This window comes from Lycorma delicatula, chromosome 4 (assembly GCF_047948215.1).
Source record: "Lycorma delicatula isolate Av1 chromosome 4, ASM4794821v1, whole genome shotgun sequence".
Classification (NCBI taxonomy): Eukaryota; Metazoa; Arthropoda; class Insecta; order Hemiptera; family Fulgoridae; genus Lycorma; species Lycorma delicatula.
In genome coordinates this window covers 157,762,773-157,785,126 of record NC_134458.1, presented here as the reverse complement: position 1 = coordinate 157,785,126, position 22,354 = coordinate 157,762,773, and the positions used below count along the sequence as shown (strand labels likewise).

The 22,354-nt window shown below is 29.5% G+C and overlaps 2 protein-coding genes across 2 annotated transcripts in view; one reads left to right on the top strand and one right to left on the bottom strand.

Annotated features, from left to right (window-relative positions):
• Positions 1 to 6,737, top strand: part of LOC142324021 (annexin A13-like) — a 52,994-nt gene extending 46,257 nt beyond the window's left edge. The window contains exon 8 of the mRNA XM_075364587.1: positions 6,546 to 6,737. Within this exon, the coding sequence (XP_075220702.1) occupies positions 6,546 to 6,614 (69 nt within the window). The 3' untranslated portion in view covers positions 6,615 to 6,737. The remainder of the gene's footprint in view (positions 1 to 6,545) is intronic.
• Positions 6,738 to 7,351: 614 nt separating this feature from the next.
• Positions 7,352 to 22,354, bottom strand: part of LOC142324020 (multiple inositol polyphosphate phosphatase 1-like) — a 68,316-nt gene continuing 53,313 nt past the window's right edge. Inside the window, exons 8-9 of the mRNA XM_075364586.1 lie at positions 18,023 to 18,208; positions 7,352 to 7,646 (exon numbers count right to left, since the gene is read on the bottom strand). Coding sequence (XP_075220701.1) covers positions 7,415 to 7,646; positions 18,023 to 18,208 — 418 coding nt within the window. The 3' untranslated portion in view covers positions 7,352 to 7,414. The remainder of the gene's footprint in view (positions 7,647 to 18,022; positions 18,209 to 22,354) is intronic.

Below are 22,354 nucleotides of genomic sequence, written 5' to 3'. Positions count from 1 at the left end.
TTGAAATTGTTAGGAAGTTTTGATGCATCCACACCTGTATACTCCTGATCTTGCACCTTCAAACTACATTTGTTTCGATCTCTACAAAACTTTTTTAACAGTATGAAATATCTTCAAAAGAGGCCTGTGAAAATCACTTATAAGTTTTTCATCTAGAAAACAGTTAAAGGATTATATTTTTATCTCAAAAATGGCAACAGGTGGTTATCAAAACACACATATTTGATTTAATAAACTTCACTTATAATATAAAAATACCTTGTTTTACTTTTGCATAAAAATATGAAGAATCTTTTTTCCCTAAAAAGCACAAATTAATTCTTGATAACTATCAGTTTATCATATTTTATTTAATGGTGATTACATTATCTTTTTAGCTCAAATTACCTTTTTTTAACTTAATATTTTATACCTACCTTTATTATGTTCATGTCACATTCTGCAATGTTTTTCTGGTTTTTCTTCTTTTCTTTTGTTTCATTTCAGGGTCCAGTTTGCTGATGCAAAGTAAATTGTTATACCTGAAAACAAACTTGAGGTTCTTCGTCAGTTTTGAAGTTTGAGCTATCTTTCTTCATAATGTGCCATTCTTTATGAGCCAAAATAGATGGATGCAGGATAAGGATGTACCTCAACATTAGGTACATCCTATTACCTGTCACCATAGGATATTATTTAAGACCAGAAGAAGGAGAAGATTGATAACAGCATGTAAAAAGTATTTTAACGTAATCTGCATAACCCCCATGGTAGCAATATATTCTGTTTGAAACTAAAGTTGTATGATCTCAATGACATACACAAAAATTGATCTCATGTTATAAATGACATTAAGACCAAAATCTGTAAGCTTACAAATTGATTTCTAAAGAGAAAAGTCATCACATTCGTGAGAAAAATGTCATCTATTAGCTAATCTTAGTTTAAATGTAATATTCAAATTATTTAGAAATAATTTGCTTACTTCTAAATGAGTATATACACATATTTTTTTTATTCAGAATTTCAAATTTAAATTTGATCTTCCAAGGAGTATTTATTGTATAGAAAATTGTGCAATGAAGAAGAGGAAAATAAAATTCAAGATTTTGAAAGTGATAAACACAACATACAGAGCTGAGGGAACATTTGTTCAACTTTAAGAAGACAGGGAATCAGAAAATTTTGGTCTTATTTATTGATTAATAGAAGGTTCTCTTTTGCTCTAAGTTTTGAGACATTTAACTATATTTCATCAGAGGCAATATATGTCATGATTTTGCAGAAATGATGGGATGATCTCAGGAGATGCTGTGTGGGATACTCATGTTGTGTCATGAATTTGAAGTACAGCATGAAGTGACTAAAATAGTATAGTGCTTTTTTCGTTATGTTATGTCAAAAGTATATATCTTATGAATTCAGTGAGAATCAGAAATTAACAGTTTGGTCAAGCTGGTATGTTGATTAGAACAGTTAGTAAAAACTTTTCAATTTTTTATTTTATTCAAGTATTTCATAGAATTCTACGAATTTTTTTTTAAAATGTCACAACCTTTGATCTTGTGTCAAAGAAAGGTCAGCACACTGTTGTTCTGATTGGACACAAATTCTAGTTTCATACTCTCAGGCAATCTTTTTACCGTCATCTAGATGGATTTTAAAGATTTCAGTGAATGGAAAAGAATATGAAGAAAGAAAGATACCTTAATTCACTGAGTAAATATGGTTGAGGTTAGTTGCTGATGATTCCACATTTTTAAAAGTAAGAAAAAGCTTAATACTTTGTAACTTTGGCAGACTTTTATTCTTACTAAACCTCAGAGTGCAAGAGGATAGACTAACAAATTACCTCAGTTGGAAAAAAAATTTAACAGGTATTGCCAGGATATGCTAGCAGAACTTTTTATAACACAGGTATTGGAAATTGTGTCCCAGAGCAAGTAGAAGTGGTTTCTACATGTATTTTTCCTCTTGAATTCAAAAATATTAGCAGAATATTTCTATCACCCTTAGTTTTCAAGTTACACCCTGTTCAGTGTTATATACGTTATGGAAATTATTCAATTATGTTATGGTAACATGCATTTATAATACATAAATCAATAAAAAAATTGTACTGATTTAGCATTTAAAAATGATTACTTTGTTATGAAAGGTTTGCAATGGTGTAGAACAATACAATTAGTCATAACTGCTGGATGGTGCAATTTTAAAATGAGTCAGAAGGCTTTCTTACTGAGTCATCATTTTTTGTCAAAGTGATGTCACATGCAACATCTGTTTTGATTATAATGTTCAAGTTACTGGAAGTTCAGTCTTCATTCTGTTGACATCTGTTTATCTTCCATGTGTATGTGCTGATATAATGTAGTTCAGTATAAATGTTTCTCAGTTACGATTCTAAATTTACATTTCATTTTTTGAATTTAAGATATGTAGTGAATATTTTTTCTGGTGTTTGTATATTGTGTGTTTTTTGAAAATGCCTAAAACTTGTGTAAACCCTCCAGAATAGCTTTTACTTCACTTGTGGTGAGGTAACATTTAAATTTCAGAAATGTATGAGCTTTATTTTGGCTGCACAGTTGGTGATCAAGACAAACATTGGGCCCCTCACATTTGTTATGCTACTTGTGTCAGACTCCTTACAAGCTGGTCAAAGGGTTCTCAGTATATGAACTTTGCTGTTATAATGATTTGGTAGAAACCAAAAGATTATGTCACTGATTGTTACTTTTGTCTGACTAATATTGCGAGCATAAGTTCAAAATCAAAGTGCACTATTTCATTCCCTAATCTACCATCTGCCATGAGGCCTGTGGCTCACAGTGAAGAAACTGCCTGTGCCTAAACCACCAGAAAATATCATACTTACTGAAGATCAACAACACAAAGATTTGCTAGAGGATAAGGATGATGTAAAGGTTGATACAAACTATGAAGCTTCTTGTTCATCTGGTGAACCATATTTACTAACACAAGAGAACCTCATTGACCTTGTTTGAGATCTGAATTTATCAAAAAAGGAGGCAGAACTCATAATTAAAATACTGAAACCTACTCCTGCACGAAAGTATGTGTTTTTAGAAACAGGCATAATGACTTCAAGAATTTCTTTGTATTTGAAGATGGACTTGTTTTTTTTTTGTAATAATGTTTGTCTGCAATGGAATTATTTGGTCATGAGTACAAAACAGAGTATTTGTTTACTGATTCGTCTAAAGCTAGTCTGAAAGCCATGCTTCTGCACATTGGGAATGAATTTCCAATAGTGACACTAGCTTATGCTACAGATCTGAAAGAAACTTATGTGAACATGACACTTCTGCTAGATAAAATAAAGAATGAAGAATTTCAGTGAAATATCTGTGGTGACTTGAAAGTAATTGCTGTGTTACTAGGTCTTCAACTTGGTTTCACTAGATACTGTTGTTTTCTCTGGGTGTAGGAAAGCAGAGATCGAAAAAATAATTGCATACAGAAAGAGTGGCAAAACCGAACAGCATTAACTCCAGGAAAGAATAATGTTGTTAATGCACCACTTGTTGATTCAAAAAAGTTTATTTAGCTTCACTCAATATAAAGCTGGGGCTTATAAAAAAACTTCTTGAAAACAATGTATCAAAGTGGGCTTGGATTCACTTACTTAAAGAATAAATTCCCAAAGATCAATGAAGCAAAACTCAAAGAAGGAATTTTTTGTAAGACCTCAAATTAGAGAATTTTTTTAAAAATGACAACTTTGATAGTACGTTAAATGAGGTGAAGAAAGCTTCATGGAAAATTTGTAAGAGCATTTGTCAGAACTTCTTAGGAAACCACAAATTTGAAAATTACAAAGAAATAGTGGATGATCTTTTAAAATCTTATAAAATTATGGGATGAAAAGTGTCACTGAAGATTAACTTCTTGAATTCGCACATGGATTTCTTCTCACCAAATCGAGGAACAGTCAGCGATGAAAATGGTGAACAGTTCCATCAGGATATTTTGTATATCGAAAAGCAGAACCAAGGGAAGTGGTATCCAAGCATGCTATCTGACTATTGTTGGACCCTAAAGAGAAATATTCATGACACAAAACACGGAAAATCAAACATTACTAATTTTTAGGTAAGATTATATTATACTAAGAATGCATTTTAAATACGTAATGTTCTAAAATTAAGATAGTTGTCTCTAAAAATCCTGATAGACTAATTCTGAAACCATAATTGAATTCAGCACGAAAAATGTTATTAGATTCACCCATTTTCACTTCTGGGACAAAAAATAAATCAAATTTTGTATACCAGAGATAATTGACTTCATTTGAATTAAATTTAATTTTATGGTATCTGTTTTTTAATAAAATTAAATTTTAACTTGTCTTTTAAACTGTATAATTTCTTAACCTATTTTCCAAATACTTTGTTATTTTGTTTAATGTGTACTGATAATATTTTTTAGGGAGTACTACTAATTTGTTTAGTACATTTTTTTTGTAAAACATTAATTTGTAATAAAATGTTTTATAATAAAAGAATTGTGTTTCATATGTCCTCACTTTGTTTTTCCTAGAACACTATTGTAGAATACGTGTTAAGTTACAGTGTGGTTCCATAGATAAATAAGTAATATCTAAAGAACTAGATTGCTTTAACTCTTTCGAAGGAATAGAAATGTTGCTTTATTAATACTTTTGCATACTTCACAATCAGTATAATGATATTTCTCATTTTTAAGATATTATAATTATTTATTTTATTTTTCATTCCCCAAGAATTTTGTAATTTGGAAGTTGGAACATTTGTTACAGTCACTTCTTCAGTCTTTTATAATATAGTAAGCTGTCATTTTTTTTGCAAAACATTTACAGAAAAAAGTTTTTACTCAAGATAATTAATTATAATGAATAATTAGTTTTGATACCTAGCATGCTGGTAAAATAAAGGTTCTGGGTTTACTACCAATCAGAGTATGTCCGATTGATTCATTTTTCAAATGCTTCATTTACAAAAATAATTATTTTTTATTTATTATAAAAAAAAACTATAAATGGCATCAGCGTATTGTTCCTGTCTGAATAAATAAATAATGAGGGCTTATCACATGAAGTTTGAGGGCAAAACATGAGATTTTATTAACACATAATGTTTAAATTAAATTATTTATGAAATTAAAATTTAAAGGAAAATTGCTTTATTTTTTTAATAGGACTTTTATTTTTCTAAAATTATTCTTTTAGGTTTATTATAAAACATTGTTTGTAAGAAGAAAATTATGTTAAATGAAAAAGTCATCAGGGGGAAATGACAAACCAGAATTTTGATAGAATAATAATAAAATAAAAAAATTGAAAACACAAAAATGATGTAAAAAAGACTATTACTGAGGGTTGCAAAGGCTTTTAAGGAATGTGGAGTATGTATATATTGCTGATTAAAATTCAGTAATACCTCAAATTCAAGAGAATCACCTATACTCCAACCACCAAGGAGGGTATTTTCTACTCTAATTTTCCTAAAAAAATTTCAAATAGATATTTAAAATTTTAGAGCAGTATTAAGCTCCAATCCAGTATCCTTCAAATTCTCTACATATAACCGTACAATGTAACTTTTTGTTTCAATATTTTCTATATAAGTTAGCTGGAAAACCCACAGTGGGATTATCAGACAAGTATGATTATGTTTATGTATGATTATATATATATATATATATATATATATATATATATATATATATATAATCATACATAAACAACAAACGATCAAAATTTATTCGATATAGAATTTTAAAAAACATTATGTTTACTGCTGTAATAACAATATGCTTTTAGTCTCTGTTGAACCTTACAAGAGTGACTGAAAAAGCAATATTAACTTTTCTGTAATTTGCGGGCTATTCATTACAACCTAATCAGCATGTAGATGTACTCTTACTATACTGTATAATATTAATAAGAGAAGTTTTAACAGACCACTTTTGTACATCCTTTGGATAGGAAACATAGCTGTAACTCTTGGATTACTGTTCCAAAAATGGATAGTTTTACCAGTTATATATTTCTTAGGGTAGAATGGAACAGGGAAAATTTATGAAACAATATTTCCCTTGTTAAATTACTATTTCAAACTAAGGGTAATGACTGAAAGAACATCTCAAAGCTACCTCATAAAAATAACATTATATAAATAATTCCACTGATCTATGAGAGATTGAATCACATTTCAGCAAATTGGCCTTTTATTCACAAAATTATGGGTTCAACTCCTAGTCAGAGTAACTGCAGGAAAGATATGGATATTCTAAAAATACATCAATATATTAAGTCAATTATAGATTTATGATAGTGATAAATGTATCCTTTAAATTTTACTGAAATTAGTTTAGCTATTAAAATGGGTGCTATGTTCATTATATGATGCCTTAACAAGCAAAAGTAAAAGGAGATTTTCTGCTTAAGCGATAATTCTGAAAATACTATTATTTACAAACAATCCAGTTTCATCATTATTAAAAAGTAATACTTATTAACTTATAGTTTATCCATTTACATATTTTTAATTATTTTATTTCAGAAAGCCACTTCAGGGGACTATCAGAAAATGCTTTTAGCAGTGATTGAAAATGAACTAAGTGAAGAATAAATAATACATATATTTATGGTGATAAAATATACACAAAACCTTTTTATACTGAAAATCAATAATTTTTTTTTAAAGTTGTAATATATTTTTAATTTTTATAAAATTTACAAATAAAAAGAAAATTAACAAACAAAATTAGCATATTATTTTATAACCTACATTCAATAATTACTATTTTCATACTCGCTCAAATCTCAAATTTATTGTCAGCTTATAAATTTATAACTTGTCACTGTCTGCTTAATGCAGCGATTTCAGAATGGCAAGACTATTACAGGCTTTATTTCAAGTAATGTATAGAAAAAATTCTACTTTTACTTATGCAAGTACCAAACATTAATTTATATTATGACTTTTAACCTAAAAAAAATGAAAAATTACCTCTGCATACTTACATGATAATTGATGCACATCAAATATAAGATGTGTACACAAAAATATTTTTATTAGAGCAGATGAAATACTCATAGATAAGTAACTAACATAAATCATTTTAAAATTCTTGATTTTGTTCTCCCAACACAGTACTAGAATATTCTCAGAAAATATAAATATTTTGCTATCCCTAGGATAACAAAATACCCAGTCCTGGTGATATCTCAAGGGTATACCAAGGAGAATATATGTAGATCATTACATAAGATATTCTAAGGAGTCATATTAATAATGAATCCAGATCAGTATAAAATATGTGTCAACTTAAACTATTTTTAAAGGAAAAACGAAGAAGATTTAGATTTAAAATATATTCTAATTTAATTAGTTTAAAATTAATAAACATATTTCAAAAATATAATTATTTATAAAAGTGATAATAATTTTTCTATAACATCATCAAATGATGTTTCAGTCTTTGATGGTGTTTCCCTTTTATTACCACATATTTTGTCAAAATTACAGTTATTTCTTGTGTAATTATAATTACGTTCTAAAATACTAAGTGGACAAAGATCATTTTCTGGACAACCGGGTAAAATCACTGGTGTTTCTTGATGCAATACAAGCACTTTATCTTCATTATAATTATGACACCTACAAATAATGTATTAATATTAAAATACTGTTATTGTTATTTATAATAATATTAACAAATTTTATCCAAACTATCAATTTCAGTTCATCTGAAATAAATTGAGCAAACCCACATTTCAGATAAACAAAATTTATAAGCAATTGTAAAAGAATAAAATAACTTGGATAACCTTTTTCTAGGAGGCAGGAAAAAATACAGAATTGAAACTACACCTGATGTTAACTTTGGTGATTTATAGGAACTCTAGTTCATAAAAATTGGCTTCGGTCATTTGCATCTCATCCTAATTTTACATATATGTCTGGTAAGTAATATCCATAATGCTATTTCCTTGTGTCATAGCAGATGATATAGAACAATTATATGTTACGACTCATCAATATAGTTTTCATTAACGAAATAATTAATTTAAAAACAGTATAATCTTACTCTTTCACTCAGCAGTAGGCCTCATGCCCTTTTCAGATTTTAATGATCTTGTTCTTACCATTTCCTCCTACAATGCTCTTTTCCTGCAACTATTCTTTGGGGGGATAATAAAATAATCTTCAGCAGCATATTAAAATCTTTCCTTTCTTAATATTGTTATCACTGTTGTTAGTATTCTATGATTTTGTCATTAACATTATAAATGTTCATCTTCTAATTTCATAATTGTGAAGCCTATCCCTTCTGTTTGCATCTAAAATGAATCTCTAAAACTTCATTTCTGCAGTTCGGTTACTATGTTTTCCTTTCGAAGTCATCATCTGAGTCTCAGAACTAAATGATTCTGTAATCTTTGTAAAATCTAGGTGTAATCTTCCTTTTCATTTTGTTTTTAAACACCAACTTAGCGTTTCATTAACTGAATCTTTCGATTTTACTTTTAATATCTATACCTCTAAAATGAAAAAGTGTTTCCCAAAAATTTTAACTACTGTGAACCATGTGGAGGGTCTGATCATCAAAAAATAATTACATCTTCCTGGATGAGAGCCACAGAAAACCCTTGAATTGGTTCTAAGTACTGAAATCTCCATGTCAAATATTATATTTTAATCATCAGCAAATGCTAGTATAATTGCAAATTTTTTTATAAATACCATCAAATGTACAATATCATATAAATTAATCCAAACACAGGAAATTTATTTCCGTGTTGTGGCTACACTGCTTGACTACATCCATTTTTTAAGTTGTCTGTATAATGTGGGGTTACTGTTCTTTGATTATTTAGCAATTTTATAAATAGTGTTTTGTGCAAGTTTATTTAATTTTTTATTAAAAAATCATATTTTTGTGTCTTTTGTTCTGTGTGTCTTCAATATATAATGGACATAACTTCAAGAAAGTGTACAAACATTGTTTCTCTTTCTGAGCATATCAGTATAACACAATGACAAATAGCTTCTGAGTGCGGTGTTTGACTAGGGACAGTGAATGCTATTTTAAAACAATTTAAAGAAACTGGTTCCTTTTCACCTCAAAGGAGAGGCAAATGTGGTCGTACAAGAAAAGAAAAAATACTCCAACACAGGATTAGTGAGAAAAAGTAAACCTGAACCAAAATTATCTGCTATGGACTTAAATCAAGAATCAGCACCCAATGGAACAGATGTACATATGACAACTGTTAGATGCTGACTTCTTGCAGCTGGACAGAAAGCTCATCAGGCAACTAAAAAGCAGCTTTTAACACCAGCAATGTGCAAATTAGGTTCTTGTGGGTCAAAACACATGCTAACTGGACCAAAGAAAATTAGAAAAATGTTATGTTTTCTGATGAGTCACATTTTTATGTTCAGGGGCAAATGGTTCCATACATTAGAAAAGCATCAGATGAAAATAATTCATTGGCTCATATCCAACAATCAATTAAACATCCCCAAAAAATGTTCAGGGACTCTTTTACATCTGAAGGCCTTTGTTCATTATTTCCAGTAGATGGAATGTAGATAAGTGATGGATCCTGCCCAGAAAGTGGAAAACGTTTTCAAAGAAATAAACAATAAAGTGCTCCCATGGCTTAGCAACTCCCCAGATTTAAACCCAATTGAAAATTTTTGAGCAACAGTCAAAAAACGCCCTCAAAGATGAACTGTATTGCAAAAATTGACCTCATTAAAGCAATAACATCCATATGGTTTCATGATGAAGAAATCAAAAAATGTGTAGTACAATTGTTGAATCAATGCCAAATCATGTACTTAAAGCGAATAAAGGAGGACATATTAATTACTAGACATTTACAAATTGCACAGGTTTGATTTTTTTCTAAATAAGGTTACTCTTCATTAAATAACAACTATGTTCAGATTAATTTGCATGCTACTATACCTAAAATTGTCATTTTTATCCTTTCACTTTTGAACAGTAGCACCTACATACATGTTACTTTCTGTAACAACCACTTTACTGATTCTAAGACTACTTTCCCATTGTCCCATTGTACCATTGTCCTAACAAATATTTTAGTGACCATATACACAGACTTCTACATACTAATTAACTCTATTAATAACTCCTAAATACCAATTCTTCTACACATCAATTAACTCTAAAAGTAACATAATGAATTTCAAATATGCAAATCAAACTTTTAATGAAATTTAACAATGACATAAATTTAAAATATTGTATACATTTGTTTGTATATTTAGATTAAAAAATTCACTCAAGTAACACAGCGGATAGAGTGACTAAGTGATATATTAAATGCTCAACGAATACAAGGGGAAGTCAAAACATAGGGAAATTTTTAGTCTTCTCACAATCACTGTTTTGTAACACTGACTTATGTTATAAATCATACCTTCATATCGTCTGTTCATCAGAAGTACTGTTTTGTTGTTATCTGTTTGTGGTTGTACTAAAGTCAATTTAAAAGCTCATTTGTCCAATCACATCAAGAAAGAAATGTACGAGTGATATATTTTCTCAGTTTGAAAGGGATGAACTCAGCAGAAATTATTTATATTATATAGCAGTAAGATGGAAAGAGTTGTTATAAGTGGAAGGATTATCTACTAAAGGAATGATTCCTTTAAAAAGTAAGTATTTTTTCTGTGATGAACAGAAAGCTATGCCTGGTATATGGAAGGTCCAAATTTTATTCATTTCACTCTTAAAACTGAAACAGTGAAGAGTGAAAAACTACTGTGAGCTACTGCAATCTCTAAGTTAATCAGATCCAAAAGGCACAGTAACATTTCAAAAGATGTGATTTTGATTAAAAATAATGCTCAACATTATTGGTCAACAAAACAATCTTTGGCCTGCATCTTTCCACTGAAGTAAGAATTATAAGGGAATTATCTTTGTTCTGATGAAGATCTTATGAAAGTAGTGAAAAATTGGCTAAACACCAGACCAAAAAGCTTCTTCCAGGAAACAGTTCAAAAACTTAAGAAATGGACTAAATGCATAGAAGTAGGAGGGGATTATGTTGGAAAATGTGCATAGTTTCAGTTTGATTTTACTCTTGTAAAAGATAATTCAAGAATGCAGGATTTTTATTTACTGAAGCTACTATTTAATAGAACTGTACTGAAATAATGCACAAAAAAAGAAAGATTATTTAATACTGTGAAAATTTATTATTACCTGTATGATTAATTCAGTTCCAAAAGATCCCTTGAATTTCATATTTAACAAAAAATATATATTCCTAATAATTCTAAATAAAAAATTAAAAAATTCTAAAATAATCCTAATAACAAAAAAAATCCCAATAATCAACGTGAAAACTTCAAACCTTTTCAAAATTCAACGATTTTAAATCTTCATGTAAGATTTAAAACTTATTCACAGAGATCTGAAGTGAAATTTTTTTAATCGCTACAAAAAACTTTACAGAAGTAATTTCCTCAGTATACTTTTGTCAAAAGCATATACTTGAAATTCATATAATCGACACTGTTTAAATCAAATAAAAAAATTCAGATATCTGATACTTTCAAATTGAAATTTTTTTATAATCTTAAAAGAAAAAATTAGAAAAGTTTTAATTATATAAAAATGAAATAAATTAAAATTTTTATGGTGAAACAGTTTAAGTAACATAAAAATGTGGGAAATAAACTTAATAATACAGGTGATATGAATTATTAGATATCATATAAGGATACAAATACCAGCATATGTTTTTGTTTCTGTTTGATTATAGATTTGTTTATTCTATGTTACTGTTATGTTATTTTTTTTATATATTATTTATTTTTACTGTTATGTTTTTGTTAGTGTTTTTGTGTTGTGTTTTATGATTTATTGTGTGTCGAACTCATTTCTACCTTTTGAGTAGGTAGAGTTCAGTTTCCTTGTTCTTAGAAAGTCATTCAGTCTTGTTTGAGACTTGGCTAGATGTGTTTTGTTTAGAGTTTATGGTAGTTAGTAGGACACTGATTGGAATGTCATTTGTGGCATTCGCATTGGTGGTATCCTGGACAACGCTTGACTGAAAGATATCATTGCCGAGGTACTGAAGATGAACTCCAGTAAAGCCCATAAGGACTAGGTACAGAGGGGGTGGCTGGTGACTGAAATTTTCACATGGAGGGTGTCTTCCCTCCAGGATGTATATGCAAAAACAACAACTTAACCACCAAACACAGTAAGAGAAAAACCTAAAAAACTATTACCAATAGTAGACTTTCGTGGGATCCCACATCATCAGTTAGTACATAATTCTACAATTACATCAATTAATAACAAAATAAATAAAAAATTTGGAAAGCATAAATCCTAACAACCATAAAATTTGAAATAACACAACTTCACTGCCATACTGGAATGATGTAAATTTAAAACGTCACACAACTATGTTTGTAAACACTGTAGCCAACTGCTACAACAAACTATGCTTTTTATTAAAACATCATCTTCAAAAACAATCTGTAGGTTAATCATTTCATAGTTTTGTTTAAATTTACAAATATAATATTTTTCAAGCATATCATTTTTTTATTGCTGTTACAAATTTCCAAAATTTCTCAATTATTTTTATAATCAGTAATACTATGTTTACATTGCAACAAATGGTCAGCCATATGTGACATACCTTTTTTTCTGTTTCCATAAGCATTCTAAAGTTCCATAAATCTTTTTTAAAAGATCTGTTAGTTTTACCAATATAAATTTTATTACATTCATTACATTTAATTTTATATATTCCCCTTAAATCCTCTCCATCTTTATTATTATTTCTTAAATATTTTTTAATATGGCTATTTGGTTTAAATGTATTTTACTTTTATTTTCATCATAAACATTAGTAATTTTTTCTGTTATTTTATTTGTATAATTGAATTCTAAGAAAAAACTATTAATAATCTGTGTTATTTTTTGTTGCAATTTTGTAATACTATCGTGGTACTTTATTCTCTGCTTTTTATATACCTTTTCTATAATTTCACTATCAAAACCATTAAATACTGCTATTTGTTTTATTACATCCATTTCTTTCTTGAGTTTGTTTTCATTGTTCCTTGTATAATGTACAGCTCTAAAGGTTTTTAGACAGAAAATCCTTTTTCTGTTTTTTTACAGAAAAATGTATTTTTCTGTTCTTTTCCATTTCACATGTAAATTTTAAATTATCTTTACCAATTGGTGATATAATTGTAGAATTATGTACTGACTGAGAATGCGAGATCCCATGAAAGTCGACTATTGAGTATTGGTATTAGTTTTCTTAGGTTTTCTCTTACTGTGTTTGATGTTCAAATTGTTTTTTAAGTTTAATTGGCACAGTGATTAGTATATTGATGAATTATTTGAATTTTCAGAAAGTTTTATGTGTATATATATATATATATATATATATAAACTTATAGACAGTGTTAAGAGGCCACCATCACTTAATTTAATCTATAAATGAAAGTTTATTGGCAAACATTTACATAATAATTTACAGAAGGTGTTGAAAATAATCTCCGTCTACTTCTATGCACTTGTCAACATGTTTGACCATGTTCCTGACTACTCGTGTTAACTGTACCTGTGAATTTCCTGGATAGCATTGGTAATGTCTGTTTTCAATTCCTGCAGGGTGTGTGGATTGCTCCTATCAGAAAGAAGTCTGGACTAGTCAGATCAGGGGATCTTGGTGGCCACAGTCCTTCAGATTCTTCCACCAAAAATATCCTGTAACATCTCCATAGTAGAGGAGCTGTATGGCAAGTGATACTGTCCTGTTGTAATCAGCAGTCATGCTTATCCTCTTGCAGTAAAGCTATGAACCATTGGATAATTTCTTGTTAGATGGCAGCATCCACAGTTTTTTCAAAAAAACAAGGGTCCTATTATTCGTTACCTTGAAACTGCACACCACACACCTATTTTTTGTGGATGTAGAAGAAATTCAAAGAAAATGTGTGGGTTTTCAGTACCCAGGTCTGCTAGTTCTGATTGTTAACAACCCACCAAGGTGAAACCATCTTCATCTGTGAAATACACTTAATCTAAAATGCCAATGTTATCTCTAATGAAGTTCTTGAACCACTGACAGTAGTGAACCCTTTTAGAGAATCAGCTTTAGTTAGCTCATGGAAAAATTAAATTCAATACGGATAACATTTCATTCAACCTTCTCCTCACTGCAGTGTGGGCTGAACAAAGTGAATTGTTCTTTTCCCGGAAACAGAAGAATTGTTCTTCAATTTCAAGGGCTTAGTGTATCATAAGTTCTTGCCACCAGGTCATACAGTCAATGCGGAGTACTACCTGGAAGTTCTTCACCCTTTGCATGAAGCAATACAAAGAAAATCCCCAGATTTGTGGAAAAAATAATTCATAGCAATTGCACCTGCTCACAATTCATTGCTTGTTTGTGAATTTTTGGCGATGATAATGCACCTGCTTACACTTCATTGTTTGTTTATGAATTTTTGCCCAAAAACAACACCAATATTAGCCTCCGTATTCGCTGGTCATGTTCCCCCCTCTGACTTCTTCTTATTCTCTAAGCTGAAAAGAACCATGAAAGTACATGTTTAGCCAAGATTGAAGAGATAAAGACAGAATAGCTGAAGGAGCAAAACGCCATACCGGAAATTGTATTCCAGAGGTGCTTCAAAGATTAAATAAAGCACTGACACAAGTGTATCTGAATATCTGAAGAATACTATGAAGATGACAAAATCAATATTTATGAATATATAAAGATTTTTTGAGGAAAACTAAAATTCCACATATTTTTGTATATATACAAAAATATGGTACTATGCCTGGTAACATGTATGGTCCACAGCCGATTGTGAAGAAGGCCACACCATACATTGACACTAAACTGGTGTTGAAAATTGTCTTCCACCGTTTCATGAGGATTTACTTCTGCCCATGTATGTTCACTGCGTAAGTTGTTGACGCCATTTCAAGTGAAATTTTCCTCGTTGGTAAACAAAACGTACTTGTAGAGTTGACAATTTGTATTCCACTAGTTGCAGAACTCCTTGTAAAGCAAACCGTCTCCTGGATGTAGATGTTGAAGTGGCTATTTATAATAGGGATAAAACTTGTTTTGTTTAAGTGTCCTCCATATCTCGAATGAGAAACTCCAATCTGCTTAGAAAGACGTTGGGTACTGTCGCCTAAATAGCGCTGGTTGACTGCGCTGAACTGCATCTATAATAATTTCATCAATAATAGCGTCGTGCTGTGCAGATCGTTCGTAGCTGAAGATTGTGAAAAATTGTGCTAGTTGTTTTGGGATCTGGAATCCTGCGATTCGGAAAATGTATTTCATATTCTACTGCAGCAGCTAGAATTACCACTACACACACCCAAAATGAATACCATATCAGCGTATCCCTCTGTTGTAAATAAATATGGCATTACTTCCATTGCAAACTGATCACGTTCAAATTAAAATTCACTGAAAACCTTCGCTAACGACAGCACAGTTCACAGTACCCAATATACTTAATGTACCGTACAGAATGATTTAGACACTAATACTACAGTATTGTGCATTGTTGATCAACTGTTGTTATTTTACTGCCAACTTTGAAGAAATAATTTTTCAAATAACCTATTGTATCTTTGTCATTAATAAAAAAAAAATTATCTCATTAATTTTTATTTATTATTTTTTTATTTTATAATTGTTGTGTAATTTCCAGTTTGTTTTTTTAATTTTTTAACAGTAAATATTGTTTTTACAAATTTTTCACTTCACCAAAAAAGAATTTGCTTTTTGTTTACATTAAAAAAATGCTTTTCTGACAAAAGTAGTTATGTACCGTTTCTAAATAACATTCAGATTTTTCTAACTTTTCTTTGTTTTATTCAGCTTATCTTACACCATTTTGTTCAGAATTAAATTCTGTACAAGTTTTGTCTATAGTGTTATGTGTTTATTGCCCATTTAATAAAGTTATTGTACATCAAACATAAAAAACAGGGTTTTTTACCCCAACTTATTGGTTTTCTCCCAAAATCTTTCAAAAACTACTGCACATACGGTTCTGGGACCTATTTCATTGAATTTTTCAGATCAACACCCATAAGAAATCACTAATTCTGTTCCTTAATTAACATTTTAAAAATTTCAGAACAACCTCATTTCACTGGGATAGCTGAAATCCGAGTGAAATCTTTCACTAAAACAAAGGATTTTAAGACACATGTTTATATGAACTTTTTCCCTTATTTTCATGTGTAGAAGAGGTTATGAATGTCCTGGGAAAACTTTGTGATACACTCTGTATATATATATAAAATATAGTCCTGATCCTGTAGAGGAAGACACCCACTTTGTGAAGATCCCACTTGTCACACCACCTCCTCTGTTCCAAGCTCTGATGGGCTTTACTGGAGGTTGTCTTTTAGACCCTCTAAAAACCTGATAACACATCACAGTCACACATACCATAAATTCACAAAAATGTCACTGTTTTTTTCAACAAAAAAAAATTAGTGAGATTGGTTCCATTCATTCTTACTAATCAAAGTATATAAATGCTCCCACTGTCACTTTGGGGCAGTACAAAAAAAAAGAAGATGAACTTCTCACACAAAACATGATAGAAGATCAGACGTAGACTTCTTATGTACGTTAAAATGCAAATGTCAATTAACAGAATGGGAACACTTTTGTTTGTAATCTAAATCCAACTTTAGGCACATGTGATTTACTTAGAAATTAAATAAATAAGGAGACTATATAGACTCTTTGTTAAGTTTGTAATGAAAGGAAACTCAGCAATTACTGAACATGTTGCAAAGCATTAAAGTAATTGTGAAGAGTGATTCAGTCATAGGAGAAGCATTATCTGTCAGGATAATCCTTCTCATGAAAATGGCAGCTGCAAACTCTTGGCTAAACAAAATGATTCCTTTTGAATGTTTTCATTTAAAACATGATGTTTCAATCAGGGAACATTTTTCACCATTTGACCAGTCATGCAATATCCCGGATTTGGCCTGTAATGATTTCAACTTTTTCATGAAACTGAAGAGCTCATGGCATAAGGTACACTGTTTTCTATGTTACAAAGAGCTGAAAGAAGTAGTTTCTATATTTATGAATGAAGTGATATCAGATGGGTGTGACAAAGGTATTAAAAAATAAGTTGCACATTATGATAAGTGTGAGTGTTCAAGGTGATTATGTGAAAAAATGACTTTAGGTTTTTGAAGTAAAATGAAAACTTTTGTTAATAAATGTTTTTAAATATTTTCATGATAGAAGCTAAGGGATCTTCTTTTGGTATGACTCATATATTTGTAAATATAAATAATATTATATTTTAAAAATGGTATTGATGTTTGAGCAAAATTGATATCTGACTGGAATACAGATTTTCCAGTGCATAGATTATAATAGCATGAGACAGATTTAGAGAAAGAGAGAGGGAGTGAGAGAGGGTGAGAGAATATGTCCTTATGAGGACATGTCCTATATGAGAGATATGAGGATATGTCCTATATGAGGGAGCTAATGGACTGTTCTTTCATTTTCCCATAGTGGAATAATGCCTTTCACAGGCATACCACATGCAGGCCTGTGGGTTCACAGTCCTGTCATCCCATGGCCAGCCTGTGCAATGCAGATGTTGCACACACTTCATGTCCAATGAAAGATTGCTCTATTTCTGAGCTCTTCTACAGTTCTGTGGTAAGTAGCAACCTTGGAATATCATAACAAGCTTGATATTTATCATCAGGGATGGCATCTTTCCACCTTCACAATGTTCAATCACAAATGTCTAATCTCTTTTTAGAATAGACTGACTATAATTATATGAATGTCTTCTTTTATTAGTAGGATTTTAATATTTGTATTTACTGACATCAAAACTTCAAACAGTTAAACTTACAATAATCTTTAATGACCCCCTTCAGTTTAAATTAAAGAAATTCTATACAAAAGTCTGTAATAAGTAAAATAACTTACCTATACAGAATGGTTCCAAAATTAGATGAAAATGAGTCAACAGTTGACAATTTCCATTTTCTCTGAAGATTTAATTCACTAGTCAATGGTTCATTATCACGATACAAGTTAAGAGCTGAAAAAAATTTAATCATTGTCCCACTATGGGAAAATGAAAGAACAGCTTGTGGCCATGATGAACCATTCCTATAAAATAAAAAGACACAAGTATCACTAATATGTTGGCTCCAGTGCAGGTCCCAGAAGGTCCTATGCAGGACTTCCATGGTGCTAAGTATATTAAGCTGAACTCTCTTATGGTGTAGCAGATACTTTTAGGATGTAGAGTTAATACATTCCAATAAATATACTTGTGCAATTAATTATAGTTTTGAAAGATTAAAATGAGTACAGGTCCCTCGTGTCCTGAAGAACCATTACCTCAATAGTGAATTAAAGGTATGGCATTACTAAATTTTGTACCACTCAAACATAATAAATTTGAACTGTTAGTCTGATAAACAGAAGAATGAGCTACCAAAATCAGTTATTCACACATTTTATACATAAATAACAACTATGCATGAAATTATACTGGCATGCTCATGCAATTATATCATGGTAAGATATAAACATATTATTTATATCACTATCTGAGATTATTAATTATTACATATTATGCACTCACTACCATTCAATAAAATTCTAAGTTTCAGTGACTATTAAAAAGATACTAATGACTTTTGTTATTATAGCCATTTGATAAAATTACAATTCTAATAATTTTATTTATAAAAATTTTTATAAAATGTAATTTTTTTTTAAATTATAAAGTGACTCTTTAATATTCAATAAAGTATTACCTATTACACAAAGCAAATTTAAACGTTATTAAAATATTCCTTGTACATAAATCATATTTAAAAATTTCTTAAGAGTGCCAATAACTATACTGTTTACCCTATTTTATGTAAACATGTAAATCTGTAATTATGGTGGTAGTAGTAACAATTACACTACTAAAATGCTGTCATTATTCATAATTTAATAAGACATATCTGGCTAGTATTTTTAGAATTTTTTTCATATAATATTACTTTAAATATCTCATCAAATTATTAAGTTTATGTATTGGATTTCAGTTTTACAACTTAATTAAACTTAAACATTAATAGAAATTTATTATTTTGTTTTTTTATGATATAAGTTTTTAAATATTAAAGAAATATATATAATGTTCTCATTGAATTTTTTTAGTGGAAATAAAAATACTAAATATCAATATTACCCATTTCACATTAACTTACTATATCAATAAAATATTCTTTTAAAATAAAAACAAATAATGATAAGTAGGTATGGTACAAGTCTTATATAAAAAAAAACTTTATATAAAAGTCTTTTTATATAAAAAAAAGGTCTTCAGGGATGTATAAAAAAGTCTTATTGTCAGTGCAATACAGGATGTAGGGAATTTATATGACATAAATATAATAACACACTATGACAGTACTGGAGGCAGGCCTGAGTAACAATTAAAAACGTTCCACTATTGACAGACGGCACTGTCCGGTTAACTGTCCGGCACTGCATGGTTAACAATCATACGTATTGTTCTGCTCTACAAAGATTGCCATACAGACAGTACTTGTACCACACCTTGACAAATTTAAGTGAAATATTGACATGTCTACAGGTTAAAAAACAGGGATTCTTTACATAAACTCCTCTTAAATTTGTGAATAAATTTATTTTGAAGCCTCTTAAATGAGATCTTTGTTCAAATTCTACAAAATTTAAAATTTAAGAGATGAGAAAGTATCCTCAGAATTTATTTATTTTTTTTTTTTTGTGCGAAAAATGTTTCCACGTTATCATCGCTCAGAAAAAAAACATATAATAAAATAAAAATTAAAACTATATTCAAACTAAAATATTAAAAACAAAAAACTTACAACTACTACCACAGCTAACATAATAAAAATTACTTATAATTACTATCACAAAAATAAGTAATACTTTAAAAAGAATAACTAAACAAAAATAAATGAAAAAAAGTACAAAACTAAAGTAAAACAAAAATAAAATTTAATGAAGTCTGAGAGGAATATAAAGAGCTCCTTCTTGGAAAACAGAAAGAATAAAGATTTAACATGAAAATCATAATAATTATTAAAAAAAAAAAAAAACAACAATTATAACAACAATAATATTAAATGTTATGTACAATACTAACACATTGAAAAAATAAAAACACCTGGTCTAAAACCTCCTATCATTGCCCACGATTCAATGAATGTTTCTGGACAATTTAAATTTACAATGCAAGCCACATATGCAATCCACAAGGATGTGGTGCACAGTCAAGTAGCAGTTGCAATGTACACATAGTGAGTGGTGTGTTTTCTGCTGACATGAGATACCCATGAGTGACTGTGGTATGTTCTAACCGCAATCAGCAGAGGACCACTTCCTCACGACAAATTTTTCTGCATGAAGAGTTCCATAGCAACACAGTATCTTTGGTGAGTTTATTTTCTATTGTAGCAGTCCAGTCACATTGCCCCTTTATTCAAAGAGCGTGTTTTACAGAGTTAATAAAATGTTAAATATAGTAGAATTCTTACCATTCCAAAGTAAGAAGGAAGAGAAAAATGAGTAATGCGAATTACTGCAACACCAGTCTAATATTTCATCCATAAAAATTCTTTATGACATACTTTAACCAAATAAATGAGTTTGAAACCAAAAATGAGTTAGAAAAAATATCAATTTTTGTCTTATGGAATATGGATTTATTGCTAGGAGAAAAGTTTAGCTTGAATAAATAAGCCTAAGAGAATAGTTTTTAAATCTGACAGAAAGGAGGATAATGAAGAATTAAATATTAATGTAGGGGAATACAATACACCATTAGTAGGAAATTTTTTATTTAAAGAATAAAATTACCAAAAAAAAGTACAAAATATGAAAATCAGACTGGCATATGTAAGAAGAGCTTTCATGCAATAAATAGCCTGTTAGTATCAAATAAGATCTGCTGGTTATTGACTGGGGGAATTAGATCCAGCTCTCCCCAATTGCAATTTAAACTAATAAAACGTACTGTGCAGTAAATGTAGTCTCCACGTTACAAAAGATGCTAGCCTTCCAATGCTGGCATCTTCAATGGCACTATATGGAAATTCTAGTAGAATCACACCTACACTATAAAACTATAAAACTGAAACTAACTACACTATAAAACTGAAAGTTAAAATACATCACCACCACTAAAACTTTTTAACACTTCAAGAAACTTCATCTTGAAGTATTAGATTTGTACTCTTTCTTCCACAGTTTGTGTTAAACAATAATTTACTATTTCGCCCAGGACCTAAATATACATATAAAATTTTAAGAAATTCTTGAAAATGTATTTCAGAGTACAATATGGACAATAGGAAACAGAAACAAAAATAATAAAGCCTTTGAAATGTTTCAAGATGTAGGACATTATGGTAGGCGGTTAAAATTTGAAATGAATGGAAGAGAAAAGAAACTGATAAATACAATATAAAGACGTAGTGGATTCATAGGCCATGCATTAAAACATCAACATAATAAAGAAATGTGTAGAAGAAAAAAAATGTAGAGGAAGACAAAAACTAGTGTATAAAAAACAAATAAATGAGGAATGTAGACTGTGGTATATGGTTATGTGGTTAAATGTTAACACAAAACAGAAAGAAATGGAAAATATGATCAGACCAACAGAATTTTTCTCAAAAAATAAATAAATTATATTGCATTTTAACAATTGTACCATATTTTAGCAAACAGTGATTGGGTGAGATGAGCAAAAGACAAATGGTGTGATTTTATATTTTCATTTTGTTCCAACAGCACATAACTTGAATGACTGTAATAACTGCTGGTTGTAAATACTGGCTAGATTGAATAATTTGATATTCATAAAATTTAATTCATGTTTATAATAATTTACAAGAAAAATTTTTTTTTTTTTAATTTAAATATTCTTAATAAATCTGAACAACAAATGCAGAAGTACCAGTCAAGTGTATTGCTTATACAAATATTTAATTTTTCCTTTTAATTCAACCTACAGGAATTGCATTAAATTTAATTGTGTAAGCTATTTTTACAGCTTTAAAATAAGGATCTATAATAATAAAATATTTTTGGATAATAAAAATAGTCTTAACACTTATGATAAATAAGAAGTAAGCAAGTCGTAAACAAAAGAATGCAGCAAATTTTAAAAACAAATTTATAGTTTTACTTTCTTTTCTTCTCCTTATCCAGCATACTGGATCTGATGATGGATCATATACCTCTATCTTGTTCCATATC